The sequence below is a fragment of the Haplochromis burtoni genome, unplaced genomic scaffold, assembly GCF_018398535.1.
Source record: "Haplochromis burtoni strain Fernald_Lab_line unplaced genomic scaffold, NCSU_Asbu1 Contig_431, whole genome shotgun sequence".
Taxonomy (NCBI): Eukaryota; Metazoa; Chordata; class Actinopteri; order Cichliformes; family Cichlidae; genus Haplochromis; species Haplochromis burtoni.
Window position 1 is genome coordinate 174,798 of NW_024582792.1, and position 18,846 is coordinate 193,643.

Genomic DNA, 18,846 nt, shown 5'->3' on the forward strand with positions numbered 1-18,846 from the left:
TTTTTTTGTATCGAAAAAATATCGAACCATGATACCAAAGTATCGAACCGAACTGAACCGTGAATTTTGTGTATCGTTGCACCCCTAATAATGTATATATATATATTAGTAGGGGTATATATATATATATATATAAAAAACATGTGCTTACTTTCACCATGACTGCAAATCCTTTTTGTAATAAAAAATAAACCAGTTGTTAGCTGTTTTTTTGTGATAATACTACACAAAGGTATTGTGGCCAAGAAATATGAGTACAGTTTTAAAGTTCATGCGTGGCTTTCACTTTCTGTGAGTAATGCTTACAAGCGTTTATTTTTCTTGACTGACTGACAGGTAGAGGAAATGGACTGAGAAACCTATGCACTTTCCTAGGGCACACACACACACACACGCGCACACACACACGTGCACACACACACGCACACACACACACACACACACACGCACACACACACACATGCAAATTCAAAGCTGAAGAAGACTTGGCGCACAAAAAAGAAATGACACAAAGCAGTATGCATTCTCTCTGGATTTTATTCTTTAGGAAGAGTTTCTGTTTGGAATTACAAAATGCACTGGTAGAAATAGCGGTGAGACTGGCTGAGAGTGTGACAGGTAAGAGCGTGAGAGAGACAGGGTAGAGAAAGAGAGAGAGATAGAGGGAGAGAGAGCGAGAGAGAGAAAATAGAGAGTGAGTGAGAGATCAAAGGACCATCAGCCAGTTTTTAACAAGTACATCAACAGTTTTGGCGAGCTCCTCCATCCCTTGACCCTCCCCCAACACAAAAGTATAAGGAAGAATACACCATCGTCTGAACTGTACTTTCTTTTCTTTCTTTATATTTTTATTTTTTCTGTTAAATTAAAAACAGTTCTTTTTTTTTCATGGTGTCCTGAACATGGTTGTGCTGTGCCTCAACCCCATGTAACAGAAGAAAAACAAACAGGACTTTGACTCTCACCAAAGTCTCTTTTTTGTGTTTTTACTCTTTAGATTTTTTTTTAAGTTTTTAAAACATTTTTTGTTTTCAAAAATAGAAGGAAAAAAAGGAAACATTGCTTTTTTAAAAACATCTATCTATTTATATATCACTTTTTTATTTTATTTTTTTAAATTCCTCTGAATTAATTAATCTGCTTTTTCTTTTATGTCCTGAAGATGACTTTTTAACCCACGGTGTGGCATGCACATAGCACATGCATTTCTGGAACTAGATATTTTTTCCTTTTTTAAAATCTTTTGTACTTGAAAAACGAACAAAAAGAAAAAAAACATTTTTTTTTTAAATTTATGTATTTTTTTCCCCCAGTAGCGACTTTACATTGCTTTTTGAAGACTTTGTGTGGTTAATCAGCGTGTTAGTGGATTTTACTGCAGCATATACACAAAGATGGAAGGTGAACATTTTGGGGCTTTGCACGTTCCATTCAGTGGAGGGGGCAGGTGGGAGGGGCTTTACTGACATCACACACGCACGCACACGCACAACCACAGAGCTGAAGGTCGTTACAATGATTTGATTTGAATGTCTTAAGATTTCAGAAGAGTTCTGGAGAATTTTTTAAAAAAGCATTCAGAAAAACAAAACATAATTTTATTTGAAACACACCCACCCGTGTGCATACATACACGCAAAAACCCACTGACACACACCACAACCAGGAGCTACATACCTTAGTGTGCTTTCTAACTTTACATGTAGTGATGTGAGAAATATTTTTTGTGACATTCCACTGAGGTTGGAAAGACACTAATAGGCAGTGTTTTCTATTTTTTTTTTCAATGCATTCTCTGGTCAACATGTGATAGGCCTCCAGGTAAGATGTGGGTCAAGTAAAAGAATGAGAGAAAAAAAAGGAACTTAAAGTAAAAAATAACAGTAATGTTGGGTCTGACGGTGGTGTGCGTTAGTGAAAAGTGTTAGTTTGAGGCACACAGAGAGAAATGAAACTTATACAAGAGTGATACGCACAGAACGCAGGTGATTTTTAGGACTACAGCGAGGCCCAGGCATCCTTTCTCCAGCCCGTCTGCTACAATACGACTCACACACCTGATTTTTACACAGATAAGGCGGTCTACTAGCGAGAGAATGAGCTAAACTGCATTTTTGGTGCACTCACTGTATAAGTATAGTGAATAGACCGGGACACTATTTGTCACACAGCGCCATCTGTAGGTCAAAGGCGATGGCGAGTGGATTGTAAAACCTGCAATTCAATGCATTTTGATGTACAAATTTCAAATAGTTATTAACTTTGAAGAAGACTCAGAGTAAGAGGACAGCTCTGTCCTCCTGATAACTCATTCTCCCACAGTGTAGTGGTGTGTTCCAGCGCCACCCAAGGGTTGGAAAAAGGATTATTTTCAAATCTTCAAAGATCAAAATAAAAACAAGCACACAGAAGAAAATATAAGACCAAATATGGAGAACTCGCCTCATTCTCACGCTCATCATGATCTTTACAAACGATGGTATAAGTTTATCCCTTAATACGTTCAGCAACAAAGAAAACAAAGATGAAGAGTTTCTCTCCTTTCTGCACATTTCTATTGGTCTCTTTCTGCTGCCTCTGTGTTAACCCCACACCCTGGAAGACTTTTGAGATGTTACTGATTTGTCAGACATAATTCACCATATCCATGTTTATACCCTGCGTCCCATTAAACCATTTTTTTAGCCTTAATTACAAAAAAAGGTAACTTCCACAAAAATAAGTACAATTCCAGCTGTATCAATGGCAGGCATTTGGCACGGAATAGACAGTAGACGAGCAAGCAGAAGAGTTATCATTTTGTTCCCTCTAGATATACATACAGTAAATATCCAATCTCCATGTAACTTTCGGGCCACTGGTGTTTTTAGCATATGTGAAGGTACAGAGAGAGGAATATCATTCAGAGGAGAGAGAGAGAAAAACAGAAAGCACTTTTAATCATAAATAAAAAAAAGAGAGAGAAACCCTGCAGACCATAACAAAAAAACAGGACTGAAGAACATTTTCCCTCTGCAAACAGTAGATTCTCAGTGTTGCTATTATTAGTATTCTTTTGTATCATTCATGCAGGATTCCATAGAGTGTACAACTCTGCAAGTCTACAAAAAACGAAGCTGTGTGGGGGTGCAACAGAAGATTCAAGCTTCAATGTTTTGAAGAAGTAGAAGAGAAGGAGGAAGAAGAAGCAGCTCCAGGAGTAGAAGAAATACTGCAGAAAACAGTTTGTTTCTCTGTTTCTGAAACCCATCCTCCACTATTTTTTTCCCTCTCATAGGTCATAGGTTGAGGTTGGTTAAATTGTTTCTGGGAGGAGTGCAATCTCTCCAGATGCACCCATCCTCTCCTCCAGATGTCCACGGAGGGACTCGTCGACCCCCGTGCAACACTCCCCAACTCTCCCACCCACTTAGCCTCCCTCACCTCTTACAGGTGGAGGGCTCTGTGTCAGGTTTATTTGTATTTAAAAACACAGATGATAAAACTCATCAATATTCAACTGGTGGCTGGGAGGGTTGGTCTGAAATCTTTTTGCAGCTAACTTAAGAGAAGTTAGCTCAGAGAAGCAAAGAAAACAAACAAACGACAACAACAACAAAAAAAGAGGTCGCTCATTTTTGTCTCTGACTGTAAAGTGTCTTTTGTCGAGTCGCAACTCTTGACATCTTGTAAGTGGCTATAGCTCATGGCCAGAGGCATAATTTAAGACACAAAGACTAGTGTCTGACGCTCCTCCAGTTTGGTCTCATTTGGCATCAAAAGAAATGATCGACAAGACGCGAGCAGAACGCGGAGGTGTTTCGTTACCTCCACGTATCGCTTTTGGATTTCCAGATTCTGTCTCTGCATTCTTGTTCCATCCCATGACACCGGTTGTTTCATGTAGCTCACCGTCACTTAGACAGCAGTGGAGGAGAGGGAAAAACAAATCGAACAGACAAGAAAGAAACGTTTATATTTTTTTCCCTTGGCAGTCAGTGCTCTGGCTCATCTTCTTTCGGTATTTCAATTTTTTTTTCCTTGTTAAGTCCCACCCCCTTCCCCAGAGGCTAGCACCAATCGTCATCCTCCGTTTCACTGTAGGGTTCATGCAAGCCTTTGCGAGGACCCCTTGGATGCCCAGCCGGAGGAGGGACCTTGTGGGGACCAGTGTGTGGGGGTCCGTGGACATGTGTGGAAGGTGATGAAGAACGGTAGCCGTTGGGTAGCCGGCGCTGGGCGGCAGACTGAACTTGGCCCTGCACAGGCCCTGTCAGAGCCGTTGTTGGCGGAGGCGCGTGATGAACAGTTCTAGGCGAGGTTCGGCTGGGCTGAGGATGGGGGTTGTTGACTGGGTGTGGCTGTGGGGGAGGTAGGGGATGGGGGTTATGCTGCTGTGGTTGTGAGGGAGGTGGCAGTGGGTGGTTGGCATGAGGGTGCGGGTTGCCCCCCTGCACGGGGTTTGGCTCGTAGGCAGGTGGTTCATGATGGGGCTCGTAGTCCTGGTAGTCCTGGTTGTAGAAACATCCATCCCCTTCTATGGAGCCCCCTCCTCCACCTGTGTCTCCCCAGCGCAGTGGGGGCTGATGACGTGGTGTGCCATGGTGGCCCAGCTGAAGGCCAGCAGGGGGAGGACCCTGGCCTTGGGAAGGCTCTGGAGAAAAGCGGCGAGGGGCAGGAGCTGGGGCTGAGGGTCTGCCTTGTGCCACCCCAGGAGGGGTGGGCATAGCCTTACGGACTACAGGGGAGTAAGTAACATGGGGCCGGGGTGTTGCCGGGGTCTGAGGCAACTGCCGACGGCCCCGCCGCGGTGTACTGGTCCCCGAGGTTGAGGGGACAGGGCTTCCGCTGACTGAACTACTGCCCTACACAAAAAGTGAAATAAAGCAAATAAAAAGAACGAACCACAAATTCAACGACAAAACATGTAGAATAAAGTAGAGGATGGTAAAGATTTAGCGTGAAGCCAACAGAGAGAGAAGGAAAAGAACGCAAGACAGAGAGTCCAGATAGAAAAGCAAGAAAAGGACCAGAGCAAGATCCACAGCAACAATAAGAATAAAAGCACCATCCATAAAAGAGTGGCAGAAATGAAAGGCATTAAAAAGGAGCAGAGCAGATGATGTGGATAAAAAAGATGAGATTTCAAACAGGACCATACATAAAAAAGCAACATGTTACGCAGAGGAAAGAAAACAAAAGACGACAGGAGAAAAGAAGGATAAAGGGTTGATTTCCAGGATAACAAATGCAGTACAGGGTAAATATGGTAACTGAACATACATAAAATGTGTCTGGTTTTGCATTATTTTGAGCAAGCTGTGTAGCATATATATATAACACAAATTCAAATAAGAAAATCCACTTCCTCCCCTTTAAAGAAAGCTGTTGTTCCTGCAGTAATTATTAAAATATATTACAAAATCAGCGTGTTTAGCTAAATAATATGCATTACCAAAAATTCATGAGCAAAGAAAATTTAGGTCTAAAGTATAGTGGGCAATAAGCTTGGAAAAGAATGTCATAAGGAAACATAGTGGGGAGGGCATGACAGAACATTTAGACAGGGCAACTGGGAACAGCAATAAGGTACTCAAATATACATTCTTTATGCATATTTGTTTGGTTGTTGGTGGTTTGGTAGCAAACACTTTTTACTCATTTCTGCATTATTATACCAACAATAATGCATGTTTATGTGAATATAGTGAAATATAAATGTATATACAAATATACATAAAGATACACATGCTATCTGCTGTCATTAACATAATGCCAACAATTAAACAATGGCCTCTAATCTGAGGGCAGAAGTCCTTATTAAAAGTTGGACCTAGGTTCTGAGACTGGTGCATTAAACTTGCATTCTCTCTATTGGCCAGCAGGGGGCAACCCTTCTGGCTTTCAACAAGAAAATGATTCTGTTTGTCACATATTACTTAATACTTTTTGCTAATGAGTTTATGGCTTAATTGCTATATTTAATTCTTATTTTTTATAGAATGATTTTTAATTTTAATATATGATTATTGTTTATATTTTATATCTTGTGTATTTTTTAAAGTACGGCTAGCCTGTAATTGTGAAGCCACTACCATACGGTGATTCAAGAAACTGAAACAAGCCTTCAAAACAGTAGTCCACAAACCAACAGGTGATGTCACGCTACATCTATCTTTTTTATACAGTTTCCAATCAGAGGAACATTTCTAACATAACTACATCAAAAAGTTACACCTTATGTAGACTACAGCACTGTGTTTGGTTACAGCCAGAAAAGGTTATTGGGGTTTTTCTAGCTAATAGTCCACCAGTTAACTACCGTCAAATTAGAGGCCCAATATTAGACCATTTGTGTTTTGACCAATATTTATTTAATTATTTTTCTTATCAAAAACCAACAGGTGTGTTTTTCCAGCCTAGATATCAAGTACACTTAATACCCCAGGAGCCCACCTGTCTGTGTGTCACGCAATCGCGACCCTCGCTGGGAGATCGCGACCAGCGCCGGTCCCTTTCTCGCTCCCGGTCACGGTCGCGAGAGTGCCTGTGGACGTACTCGCCCCCTCGTTCTGCTACATAGCGCTCCTTGTCCACAGAGCCGTGGTGATGGTGATGATGGTGGTGGTGCTTACGGTCTTTGGAACGGCCGCGATCCCTGTCTCGATCCTTGTCTTTTGACGTGAGGTCGCCAGACTGAGTGGTTGTGCTTAGGTCTGTGCCCAGGCCTGATGACAGAGTGTTTAGAGGGGTTCGTTATTATTGCACTCCAGTGACACATTCTAGCAGCCCTTGGAAATAATGGCTAAACAGCAACAACAACAACAACAAAAAGACTTTTATGTGGTTTTTGTTCAGTTGTACAAAAATTGGATTCATTTATTGCAGAAGGTGAGACGTTTGGAGAAAATGAGTTCTAGATAGTGGAAATATCTTCTACAGTACCTGTCAAATGATCAATTATGCAAAAAATGTGTGTGTGTTTGTGGTTTCACCCACCAGTGTCAGCCTCAGTGTAGCGACAGAGGGACCTCTCAGATGCCCGATGGCTCCGGTCTTTTCGCCGGTGTCCGTGTCTGGAACTTCTTCCCTCTTCTGGGATTGCATGCTCCATGTTGTAGTCGTCTGCCCCTCCTTTGTCTCTGTGACCACGCCCAGACCTGCTGTGGCCCAGGGAGGAGGCGGAGCGTTTCATTGGACTGCTGTCATTGATGGTCTAAGAGAGGAAGAGAAAGAAACCACCGAGGGATGGAGGGAGAGAGAGAAATGCAAGGAGAGGTGTTTCCTTTGAATGTCAGGTTGGTGTTTCATTTATACAATGGGATAACAGATATGTATAGGGGTGTATATATGGGTTTAACTGGGGTCTGTTTCTATGAAAGCCCTCAACGCATCTTCTTCCTTTAACCTATACCAAATCATAGACCCCCAATCATGCTACTTCAAAAACAGAGACATTGCATACAATTTATAAGGCAGGGGTCGGCAAAAAAACCCATTAGCCAAGTTTAGTGCTTGTAAACAATCCATCCATGTATTTCAGTAGCTAAGCATGGCTAAAGCAAGGCCAGTGCAGTGTTGTATTAACATTCAAACCTGGTGCAGGGCTCAGATGCCGACCCCTGATACAGAAGATTAAAAAAAAAAATTCAAAAGGAAGCACAGGGAAAGAGATGATGGCAAGCGACCATGCCTTCCATGCTTCTGTAACTTGTAATGTTAAAGAAAAAAAGGGGACAGAAGGGTCAATTCAGCACTTCTCCATTTTCACCACCCATTAATGCCCTCGAACATGGCGCATTCCAGGCTGCACAAAACTCTTCTGTTTCTGCTCTGTCTCAGCGTGCTTCCCTGCAACCATGCATGTACATAGGGGATGTCCTGAGTCTGCTAACGACATTCCTCTGCAGTGCCGAGGCCTCGTGACCTGAGGCAGGACAGGACAGCAGGACAGCGCCTATGGTGCCACAAGTTGATGACCTGGGCATGAAAATCATATCAGGTTACTTCAGTGCTAAATCCTTTTTGCAGCTGAGCTGAGCAAGTTTTGTAGTCATTGTGAATTGTCACAGATTAAATTACAGATGATGGGTTGGCAGATTAACTGGCCTCACAGAAGTAGCACTGAGAATCCTATAAACATATCCATTCATATGCACGTATGTCCATATCCCTCCTTGTTTCTGACACTCTAACCACGCACCACATACATTCACGCAAGCATACACCCACTCAAACAAAAAGATCTAAGTTCTAGCATGCAGGTAGGCAGTCGTGAATGGAGACTCATAATGGAGACTGTTAACAGCAACAACACAAAGATAAGCACACAGGCATGAGGACATGAGACAACGAAGCACCAGGAGCAGCAGCTGAGTAAAGAGAGACAGAGATACAGAAGACCCGGAGACAGTCATATGACCGTAAATGATGAGAAGGGACAAGCAGAGTTCAGCCCGAATCCAAACTTTCTGCATTAAGTGCACGAGTGAAGTAGTTAAGGGTCAGTAGGATTGGTTTGGAAACTGGACTTGCATATGAGTTCATGCTAAAAATGGTTGCTTTAATACATCTTAAGAAAACCCCTGCTTAAAAACACACATACAGAAAAAAACACACAACACAAAGACATGTTTGAGAAGGGGACTTGAATAAAGAGAAAGGGGAGGAGGGAGAAGACAGAGAAGACAGGGTACATACACTGAGGTTACTGCCACGTTGCTTCCCTTTCCTCCGCTGCTGTATGAGCACAGAGAAGACACACACACACACACACACACAAACAATGCCACAAATACACCAAATGTATGGATGTGGCGCAAACACAAAACAAGGAGGAGAAGTGATGGGGAGAGGGAGAGAAGGAAGGGAGACAGGGATGGTGTGATATGCAGTGATCAAAGAGGAAGGGTGAAGAGGAGTACAAGTTTAAAAGCGTTAGATTGAGGTTCAACCCAAAAAGAGGATGGGGTGCCAGAGTGGAGAGATGAAAGAGAGAGAAAGAGAAAAGGAGGGACAGAGAAAGAAGGTCCGATTAGACACCGAAGCAGCAGCGAGGGTGGAAGAGATACACTTACCACAAATACTGGGGGTGATTGGTGCCACGAGAGTGTTATACAGACAAGATCACCATGAAAGTGCTCAATCAACAGAAACACGGTCACAACATCAATGATGATAATCAGCGAAAAACACATATAAAAACAAGCTCCAGAACACACAAACACGCACACATCTGTAACACTCAACATCATACTAGAACCAGTCCTGCTAATAAAGGGGGGGAAGCCCGGTTCGGCACTTGGAAAACCTCTGCTAGGAAGGAAGAGACAGTTTAGCAAAACGAGAAAAAAAAAAGATAAATAAATCACGGTCCTGACAAAAGAAGAAGAAATAATGTGGGGTGGGTGTGGGGGTAGAGAACTGCGCATGTCTGTGTGTGGTTTATAAATGTGTCGTGTGTGAATGACAACCAGAGCACTCACCGAGATATGAAACAGTTTAACATGGATGAGGGTGTGGGATGGAAAACAAGGCAACCGCATTTCCGAAAACACCTCCATGCAGGTGAAAGAGAGATAAGGGGAAGAGAAAAGCAAAACAGTCGGGAGAAAAGAAAAATAAAGGAATGAAAGGTCTGACTTTGCCTTGCTGTGGTCCTTGTGAACCCAAGCCTGGAGGTCAACATGTCAGCAAAACATTTACATGTTTTACCCTGAAATACTGTCATGATATGCTAGCGGACATCATGGTTGCAACCACGTCACCCAGCGCAAAATGTAACCAGTGATTGTAAAAGTTTGTCGTTCGCAACCTCGTCCCAAACGTTCTCCACTCTGGATTCAAGAGGCCGCAGCAAGAAATCCATAAGCAACGAGTCAGACCTTTGTGAATGTCATTGTTCCAAACAAAAGGAGATAAGGAGCGGACACAATGAGGACAACGGACAGTGGAAAGGTGAGAATGCTGCTCACTTGGTTGTCGCCTGGGAGGCGGGGCATGGAAGCGGCCCTGCCGTGGCCTTCCATTGGTGGAAAGTGCTCAGTATCCGAGTAACCATCCTGCCCCATCTCTCTCATCTCTACCGTCTGTAAACAGAGCAGGAGAGCAGGAGGTGGTGTGATTGGCTGCCATGAAAACTAATAGGGAGGAGGAGAGGGGGGTAAGGTGGAAAGGTTATCCAAAGAGAGCAGAAAGCTGAAGGTCCCAGAGGAAAATCATGTCAGTTGGATAATTTGGTCTTTAATTGTTGTTTTCATTTTTAAATCAAACAGAAAAAAGGAAATTGTGTGTTTTGGTCTTTAGAAAATACTCCAACCAAAATCCAATTTTGTGTTTGCATATGCTGCTGTCACTTGAGTTGCAACAAATGCGAGCAGAAGGTGATTTGTTGTTTCCCTTTTTGTTTAGTGGCACTCAATGCCAGATGGAGGAGGTTGTGAGTCACGGCAGGAGTGGATTCTGGGAGGAAAAAACCACGTGCAGCCAAAAAGAGGCATGAGGGGAAAAAAAGAAAGAAAAAAAGAAATCTGATCAGATGATAATGTTAGCCAGGTGCAGGTCCTGGTACATTGTGGGCACTAAATGAGGTTATGTAAAACTGAAACTGCACTGGTGGGTCAGCTGCACTGCAGTTATCAAAAATCTAGTATGTTGGGGTTTTTTTTTTTAATCAGAAACATGCAAATTTTATGTAGCAAATTTGCAAAATTCGATTTTGTTTGGAGTAAATCGCATTTTAGTTAAATCTGAACTGATAATCAAAGAATATCAGGTTGTCTCCCTGGCTGCTGAGTTTAGTCGTTCCTTTAGAGCTCTGCTGATTGTGGACAGGTGGCTACAATAAGAGGGCTGACAGATGCATGCACCTGCCAGACCCCCCCCCGCACGAGGTCTACAAGCAGACATGTTTAACGGCATGAAAACAGAGACATGAACCAGTCTGAGTCAAATGAGATGCAGAGATATATAGCCACTGAACAATTCAGTGAGATTTTAAAGAAATAAAATAAAATAAAAAGACTTGTGTGTAGAGACAGGTTTGAGAGATGGAGCTAATCAAAGAAATGTTAAATGTTAGTGATATCTGAAGAATCCAAAAAAGAGGAACTGCAGGAAATAAGTGTAACAACTTCAGTAAAATGATAAAGGCAACAGTGCAGTAACGGTGATGCAGTCTGAGCTCTGAACTTACGACACCATAAGAATGGGAGAGTATTCCTAACAATGAACATACTGGGAAAAAACTAAATAAACTTATCAGCTGCCCTGATTTGATCTAATCCTCTATAAAAATCAGGTGTTACAAATGAGCAGGTCACTGCTGAGCCTGGATACGGAATTACAAACTTGAACAGTGAAGATTTTACCACGTAATTGTCCTCAGTTGCAATTGGGAGCTACATCAAGTAACACGGCACAAACTATTATCTGTGTGGTCTTTGGCCAGCTTATTGTGCCATTTCCAGTGTGTGTGTGTGTGTGTGTGTGTGTGTGTGTGTGAGCTTTTACCTGAGAGTTGGTCATGCTTCCCAGGCCATCCACAGGGTGTCCCTCAGGGCTCCAGCTGCCAACCTTCTGAGACATTTCCTGAGCGCGAGCCGTCACCCACGACTGGCTTTCCGGGACACCTCCCTCCACCGGCCTGTGACACACACACAAACACATATTAACAAGTCAAGGGTATGTCTTTCTTCAGCAAACCTGTTCCTGTAAAGTGAAAATAATCCAGAAGTGTCCAACTCACAGGCTGTTGGTGGTGTCTGTCATCTCAGGAGGAGGCAGGGCATTGTTAAGTCCCGGACCCCCATCCTGGGAGGGGGTAGGTGGCTCCACGCGCTGAAATAGTAATGGCGTTCGATTCTGTGTGAGATATACAACATGGCCGTCGCCAGCTATCAGGCAGACTGACAGGGAAATGGGGAGGGGGAACAAGGGCAGAGCATGAAGAGAGGGGATAGAGAGAGGGGGCTGCCGGTTGAAGCGAGACCGGGCAAACGGGAGAATGGAAGAGGGATGAATGCAAGAGCAACGAATGCCCAGCAGCTAGCAGAAGGAGAGAGATGAGCAGACTCAGATGTCATTCTGGGATCAAAGCAAAATGACGATCAGTGAGGAAGCGGGATTCAACCACTGCATCCAGAGCTTCATACAGCAAACTATCACATTACGGTTGTCATCTGATGCATTAACAGGCTAAAATTTAATGGGTGGGGGTGGGTATGTAAAAAGAGAAGAAAAAAACATTTGCAGGACAATTAAAAAAAAAAGATCCTATTCTAAAATGATAGAGGACATTGTAGCAAAGAAACACAGCAAGAAGCCGGTAGCAGGCAGGTAAAGTACACGATGGCACGTGTCAAATAAGAATTGCTACATTTGTTACAACTGCCTAATGTCCACTAATGACCACTTAAATCTAAAATTTTATTTAGTTGTTAAATTATTTTATTATTTTTCTTTTGTTTTTCAGTTTACTTATGTGAAAATACTGTAGCAAGCATCCCAATTAGTTTGCAAGGAATAAACACAATGTGAACCCCAACAAGTAAAGCACATCTAAAACTTGTGTGATCCGGTCTGGCCTAGCTGCGTTTTCTATAGTGAAACACTGCATAGATCTCTCTTTGCATTTCTAGATAATATGGTAGCTGAGATCTGAGGCTCTAGTAAAGTCACACCGCAGACTGTGTGATAAAAAGTATCTATAAAAACAATTGTGTGAGAAATGCGTCTGTGTGTGGATGTGGAACATTGCAAAGGACTGAAGGCAGGAGAAAATAATGAGGATCAGAAATAATAAAGAAGGCAGTGGCTTGCTGATGTTTCGAGAACATCATGAGAAGTATCTCATAATACATAACACGTGCAATGACAATATTAAGGGCAAGCAGACCTTTATATTACGGCTGAATAATAATGTTAGGAATCACATAATTTCAGCATTGATAACATATCATCTTGTGAGGGAGGTCTATACCTTTCCAAGGTGACAAGCATGGGTAACAGGGAGTTAGAAGGTAGTGTATTGTTACAAGCAGTTGATATAGGAAAGACACAAGCTCAGCTAAAGAAGCCATTGTGAAGATTCCCATCAGGTTCAGGCATGGGCACATTTGGGATTGTGACAACATTTTAGCTTAATGTGAAAAAAATAATCTGCTACATTCTGTATGAGGAAAATGTTTTTTTTTTCCTCAAGAATTTCAGTGCTAGTGTAACAAACTTTGCCCAGAAGGTGGCAGCATTGTTTCTGAGCATTACCTTTGTGAAGTTATTGCTTTTGCCTTTATAGGTAATTGAATGGACACGCTTCCCTAATCTGAACGAATGCTGTCACAGTCCGGGCTTGTATAGATGAAGTTACAGACCTGTGGCCTCGGTTTCAGCACGTCAGTCTGCCTTTAATTTTAAAGGATCGGATGCAGGTAGAGTGTTACTTCACTGGAGACAGGCAGTACCTGCTCATCACGAAGAGCCTGGGAACGTTTGATCTTGCTCTGCCGGTAGTACTCCATGATCATCATGGCGGCATAGATTTTCCCCACTGTCAGGTCGGTCGCTGCAGAGAGAATGACAAGTTACCCTGCAGGATAAGGCTCTTTGGTCTTTGAGCATGAGGAATGGTAGAGAGGTGTGAGGCAAGCGCACAAGAAGCACTTGCATACATGAACATACGAGAAAATAGTCTTTTCACTGCCAGGCTGATTAAAAACTTCAGTTAACTCTAAAAAACACTTCTATGTGTCACAAGTACAATGCTGTAACTGAACAATCTCCTTCTGATATATGGCTCGTGTTTAGTGTGTAATATTAAACAAACTATGGTCTCCAGTAAAATGATTAAAATCATTTAAAAAGAGATACAATCTGTGCACATCAAAGCATCACAGAATGAGAGCAACTACTGATTTATACTTTAGGACTCTGTGTTTTTCCTCAATATAACTAATGGTAAAAAGAGAGATTTGCCCCTAGTCTATAAAGCTGCCTGCCACGGAGTGAAAAGACATCTGTAGAAGGTTTATCTATAGTAGGACACCCTCTGATCTCAGGCACAGAAATGGGTAGAAGTGTGAATGTTGAGGAATGGTGACTCTTGAGTTTGTGAGTTTAAGGAGGGAAAAAAAATGCAGTATTCATTTTGTAATTTTGTGATTGCAAATGAATACTTTACCGCCACCTGTTGGACACAGATGGTAGCTTCAGTCTTGTAACCCTGAACTAGCAAAAGTTCACAACTACCTTTTTTTTCTTGGGCTGCTGACCTATTATGGCCAACGCATGCAGAATTTTTCCATGTACTGTATTGTAGCATGCAAAGAAAGCCCTTTAAGTGTGAGGCAGCATTAAAAATGCCAAAAAGCAACACAGCAGTAGTTCACAATCATAGCAGGAAGTCGCTGCAGCTAGCCCGAAATAAATCATCAGGGTCTGTTACTGTCATTATTCATTTGATGGAGGGACGTGAGGAAAAGTCAGCTGAATTTACGTCATGAGTGAGTCAGAGAGGAAATACGCCCAAATGCATAAGAAAGTACACTCTGTCATTCTCCGAAGGAAAGAAGTTTCATAAATATTATTACAGGAGGAAGTTTACCCTCATTAATGATTAGAGAGCACTCTTGGCAATTCCTGGGCACAGAGCCAGCCATCCCCACTCTGGCTGCATTGAAAAAGCAGCATTGGGTATCCATACTTACAGTATTTAACCATGACAGAGTATTATTGAAAGTCATCAGGAAATGAAAATGCGGATACATTTCTTTAGATGGGAAGCAGTGATACGGGTAAAGAAGAAGAATATAACTTTTTTTGTCTCACTCACGAAGGTCTTAGAACAGATGGCCAAATCACGTACACGATGACGCACTCGAGACATTCTTATAGACATCCAACTGGGCTGTGTGTGGTTCAAAGATGGGTCTTCTAGGAAGTGACGGTCATAGCTCCTACAGTTCAAAGAGCAAATACGCTGAATGGCCTACATCGCGAACATGTGGCCATCTGCCACATGAAAGCATTTGCAAGAAGCTAGTTGTGGTGGCTCCATCTGGAAAGGGGTGGTGGTAAAGAACTGCAGCACATGCCAGGAAATGACACTTTCAGCTGAGGCTCCGCTGCTGTGATAGAAGCGGCCAGCCCCTGTGGCAATATGATGGGCAAGCATGACTTCCCCATGATTCAAGTGGGTATTTCACATTTCCATAATTTTTAGCTTCTTATGGATAACCAGAAGAAGTGGTCTGCAACAATCAACCAAAATTCATCCCAGTAAGCTCAGGTTACTTCTGAGGGTATGTAGCAGTTAACAGATTCCAGTTTCTACAGAGAAACAACAAGCAGAGCACTGCCTTTAACAAGTACGAATACCACCTGAAAGACTGAATCTTTGAACCAGTGTTGTAGTTTATTTAATGAAGTTTTTTTTCCTTATTTTTGATAATTGGGGATTAAGGGAGGAGTGTAATGCATTAGAATTGCAGGAGACTGTATTATTGCACTGCCACCCATTGGACATTTTCGATATATTCAGTGATGATGGAGAAAGGGTTTTTTCAGTCAAGAGCTGTTGTCCTTGTGTAGTTCAGTCTCAGTCAGTTTTATTGATCTCCACTTCAAGATACTGCACTATTGCGTGGGTGTGCGGAGCTGTTTTGTGTCTACCATGCAGCTTGTTTCAGTGCTTCTGTTTCTTCATGATCATTTTCACACAATCTGAGTACTGATGTGTGAGACAGATGTGAAAGCTGATTCAGAGGGTGCAGCACTGGAAAAAGACTGGTTTGGAGAAGCAGACCTCAGGGGGCATGGAGAGGAACAATGGTGGAGCATTAGGTGGTAGCAGAAAATGGCACTGCTGTGGTTTATCCAAACTCTGGTCACTTACACTTGTGTGGTGTCACCAGCAAATCCAGATGCTTCTGGGAGAGGTTGGGCCAGATTGCCATCATCTCTTTCCTTAGCTCTGCATCCATCTGGTGTTTGTCGATACCACCTAGACATATTCATTAAAAAAAACAGAAGCATGCACACACATGCAGATACACACACACATGTATGGACATCCATGCCCAAGTATGAGAACACAAATGAACACAAAACACAGAAAAATGCACATTAAGAAAGTTTATCCATACACACAAAATAACACACATTGTTTATAGCCATTCAGATTGAAAGGAAAAGGGGGAAAAGACATACAAACATGGAAACAGACAAACAGAAAAAAAAGGTTCCTTTTATTAGTCATGTAATTAATATAAGCTCACAACTGAAGTGAAACACAAGCAATCAACTTTGTGAGCTACATTCAGTCTCACCTTCAGCCTCACGCTAAATCTAGAAAAGTTCTACATATGGAATCTAAAGCCTTGGAAATAACAACACATCAGTTGCTGTATAGAGGATTGAGCATCAAGAAGAGTTCGAAGTTTCTGGTTCAGCACAGAAAAGACAATTCTGCTTTGAGGATGTTGGGGTTAAGAGAGAAGGAAGAAGAAAGCATGTGAAAATGTGACAAGTGAAAGTCAATTTGTCCGTACCCTTGGCAATCTTTATGTCCAGCGCTGTGCGGATCAAGGCCATGAGAGTGGAGTTGAAGTGGACCGTGTTGTCATCAGCCACGGGCAGATCCATACGGAGCAATCTCTGCGAGGAAGCCAGTCAGGCAGTAAGAACATTGAGGAGAAGGTGGGGTGTATGTGGAACCTCCAGGTGAAAAGGGGGAAGGGCTCTGAGCTTGTAGCAGGGAAGGAGAGTGGGTAGAAGGGAAGAGGGGGTGGGTTCGGAAGTTGAAGGAGCTGTGCATAGCATCTGCAGCAGGCCCTGACTCTGTCTGTCTGTCTGCCTATAGTGGCTCAGACTTAAGTGTCAAATTAGGCACATATGTGATTATGAGTGCTGAAGTGACAAGAGAGTCGTAGTAATGCCCAAATTCTTGTTCAATTTTAAACATCTAAGTCACAAATTGATTAGTGGAGACTTTTTCAGAATCACATTCTTATTTGCTTCATAACTGTCCAGGAACAGGCTGAGCAGCAGTTACTATTATCCAGAGCTCCCCCTAGTGCTTTGGAGGTTCACAGTGAAAACAACAGAGACCAGATGATAAACCAATAAGCCAACCGAGGGACTGGTCTAAGAAAGAGGAACACTGTGGTTTTTGTTTATTGGTTTTATCCTTTGCGGGTCTTGTTGGTTAGTAACAAACACACACGAATAATACGACTTACATCAACTAACAGAGTGACGTTCATGCATGTTTGGTGACAAAAGACAACAACCCGGCGACATCCAAGACATGCAGCGCACCATGCATCTCCCCCGTCCCCACATTCCAAAAATATGCCTCTCCTTTAATCCGCCTTTCCCCCCAAATCCTTCTTGCGCATTCCACCCCCATGCAGCATGCAATGCAGGCACAATATGCCTCACAGGACAAGCAGCTGTGCAGCTGTACACAGAAAGCATCCTCTGTTGGCGACATTAAAATGAGTTTGTGAGTTGCTTTAATGTGGCTGTTATCGGAGGCATTAAGAAAAATAGTAGACAATGAGGCTACGCTGACATTTTCTGATGTCAAATGTGTGAACAAATGGGTATAGACTCGAAGGGTTAATAGGTGAGAGAGAGCAGCGTTCTGTGGAAAAAGAGGAAAAAAAAAAACAACAACAACAAAAACAAAAAAAAAGCCCACCATGGAAGCGTTGTTCTGGTGCTAAGACGCGTAATGATTTTTCAGGTGAACATAATCCAGGCGTGTGTAGGAAATATGAGGTGAAGCGAAATATTTCTTCTGCCAGAAAACAGATATAATAAGAACTGAAAGGGAAAGCTTAAGGGAAAGAGATGATAGAGAAAGAAAAATCAATAGGTTATGAGCTGGAGCACATAAAGAGAAAAAGTGACCGAAAATAGAAAAATAAAAGTCAAAACAATGTAATGTAAAAAAAGAAAAGGAATCACTGCCATACTTAGTTGGCTGTGTCTGTAAAGGGAAAAAAAATAAAGCAAGCAGTCCTGCCTGAAAAGCCATGCTGTCTCTCTTCAGGAGAGAATAGATCAAGGGTTAAAAGCAGCGACACTAAAAGGATAGCTATTAGGTGGACTGGATGGAAGGTCCTAGTTAAGATTTAGATTCGCCTGGAAAGCAAATTGAGACTTATGCTAAATAAATTTGGATCTAGTAATATTTATCAGAGAAGACAAAGATGCTCAACCATGCATAAAAAGCATTATAGAATGCTAAGCACACCTACCAGGATACATTTTGGTATTTTTACTTTTACATTTCAGGAAGGAGGCTCATAGTTTGAAAGTTTATAGGCCCAAGTTGGATGATGGCGGGTGTTAAACATAAAATGTTCAATTGAAAAACAGAAAAGTAGAGAGTTAAAAAGCTTGGGTCAAATAGCACATTGTATCAGATCACAACGTCAGCAATCTTGACTTCTTTTATGTAATTGGATAAACGTGTTTAATCACATGCAGCTTTAAATCATGTAAAATCTCTGCACTATTTGCCCCAGCTCTACTGGAAGAGAAGTGGGAGGTGGAGAAAGCAATGGAGTGATCGTCTGTGCCTACAGATTGTGTGGCTTGCTGCCTCCTCAGGCTAACAGTAATCTGAAAAAGATTTTTTTTAACCTGATCACGTGTAGCATGTAATGTAAATGTGTTATTAATGTTTAGTATATTCTTAATCTAACGGTTTGCATGATATCCATTGTACCTGTATTGTACTTGACAAATAGGGCATGTGCAGGAGTGATGCGGTGGTGTTGGTGGGGACTGGCCATGCAGGGGGGAAAGTGAGGGAGTGTACATGTGTGGAGAAGGGAGCAATATGCAGAGATAATGGGGGGG

At 42.3% G+C, this 18,846-nt stretch overlaps 1 protein-coding gene across 20 annotated transcripts in view; it reads right to left on the minus strand.

Annotated features, from left to right (window-relative positions):
- Positions 1-514: 514 nt before the first annotated feature.
- The window catches only part of cacna1aa (calcium channel, voltage-dependent, P/Q type, alpha 1A subunit, a), an 85,532-nt gene continuing 67,200 nt past the window's right edge, over positions 515-18,846 (minus strand). For 9 of the 20 annotated variants that reach the window (XM_042213274.1, XM_042213273.1, XM_042213272.1 and 6 more), the window contains 10 exons: positions 16,524-16,629; positions 15,869-15,976; positions 13,440-13,540; positions 11,726-11,841; positions 11,491-11,623; positions 9,954-10,067; positions 8,680-8,718; positions 6,979-7,195; positions 6,436-6,707; positions 515-4,844 (listed from right to left, as the gene is read on the minus strand). In XM_042213274.1, coding sequence (XP_042069208.1) covers positions 4,050-4,844; positions 6,436-6,707; positions 6,979-7,195; positions 8,680-8,718; positions 9,954-10,067; positions 11,491-11,623; positions 11,726-11,841; positions 13,440-13,540; positions 15,869-15,976; positions 16,524-16,629 — 2,001 coding nt within the window. In that variant the 3' untranslated portion in view covers positions 515-4,049. The remainder of the gene's footprint in view (positions 4,845-6,435; positions 6,708-6,978; positions 7,196-8,679; positions 8,719-9,953; positions 10,068-11,490; positions 11,624-11,725; positions 11,842-13,439; positions 13,541-15,868; positions 15,977-16,523; positions 16,630-18,846) is intronic. The other 11 variants (XM_014341403.2, XM_042213270.1, XM_042213269.1 and 8 more) reach the window with 5 other exon arrangements.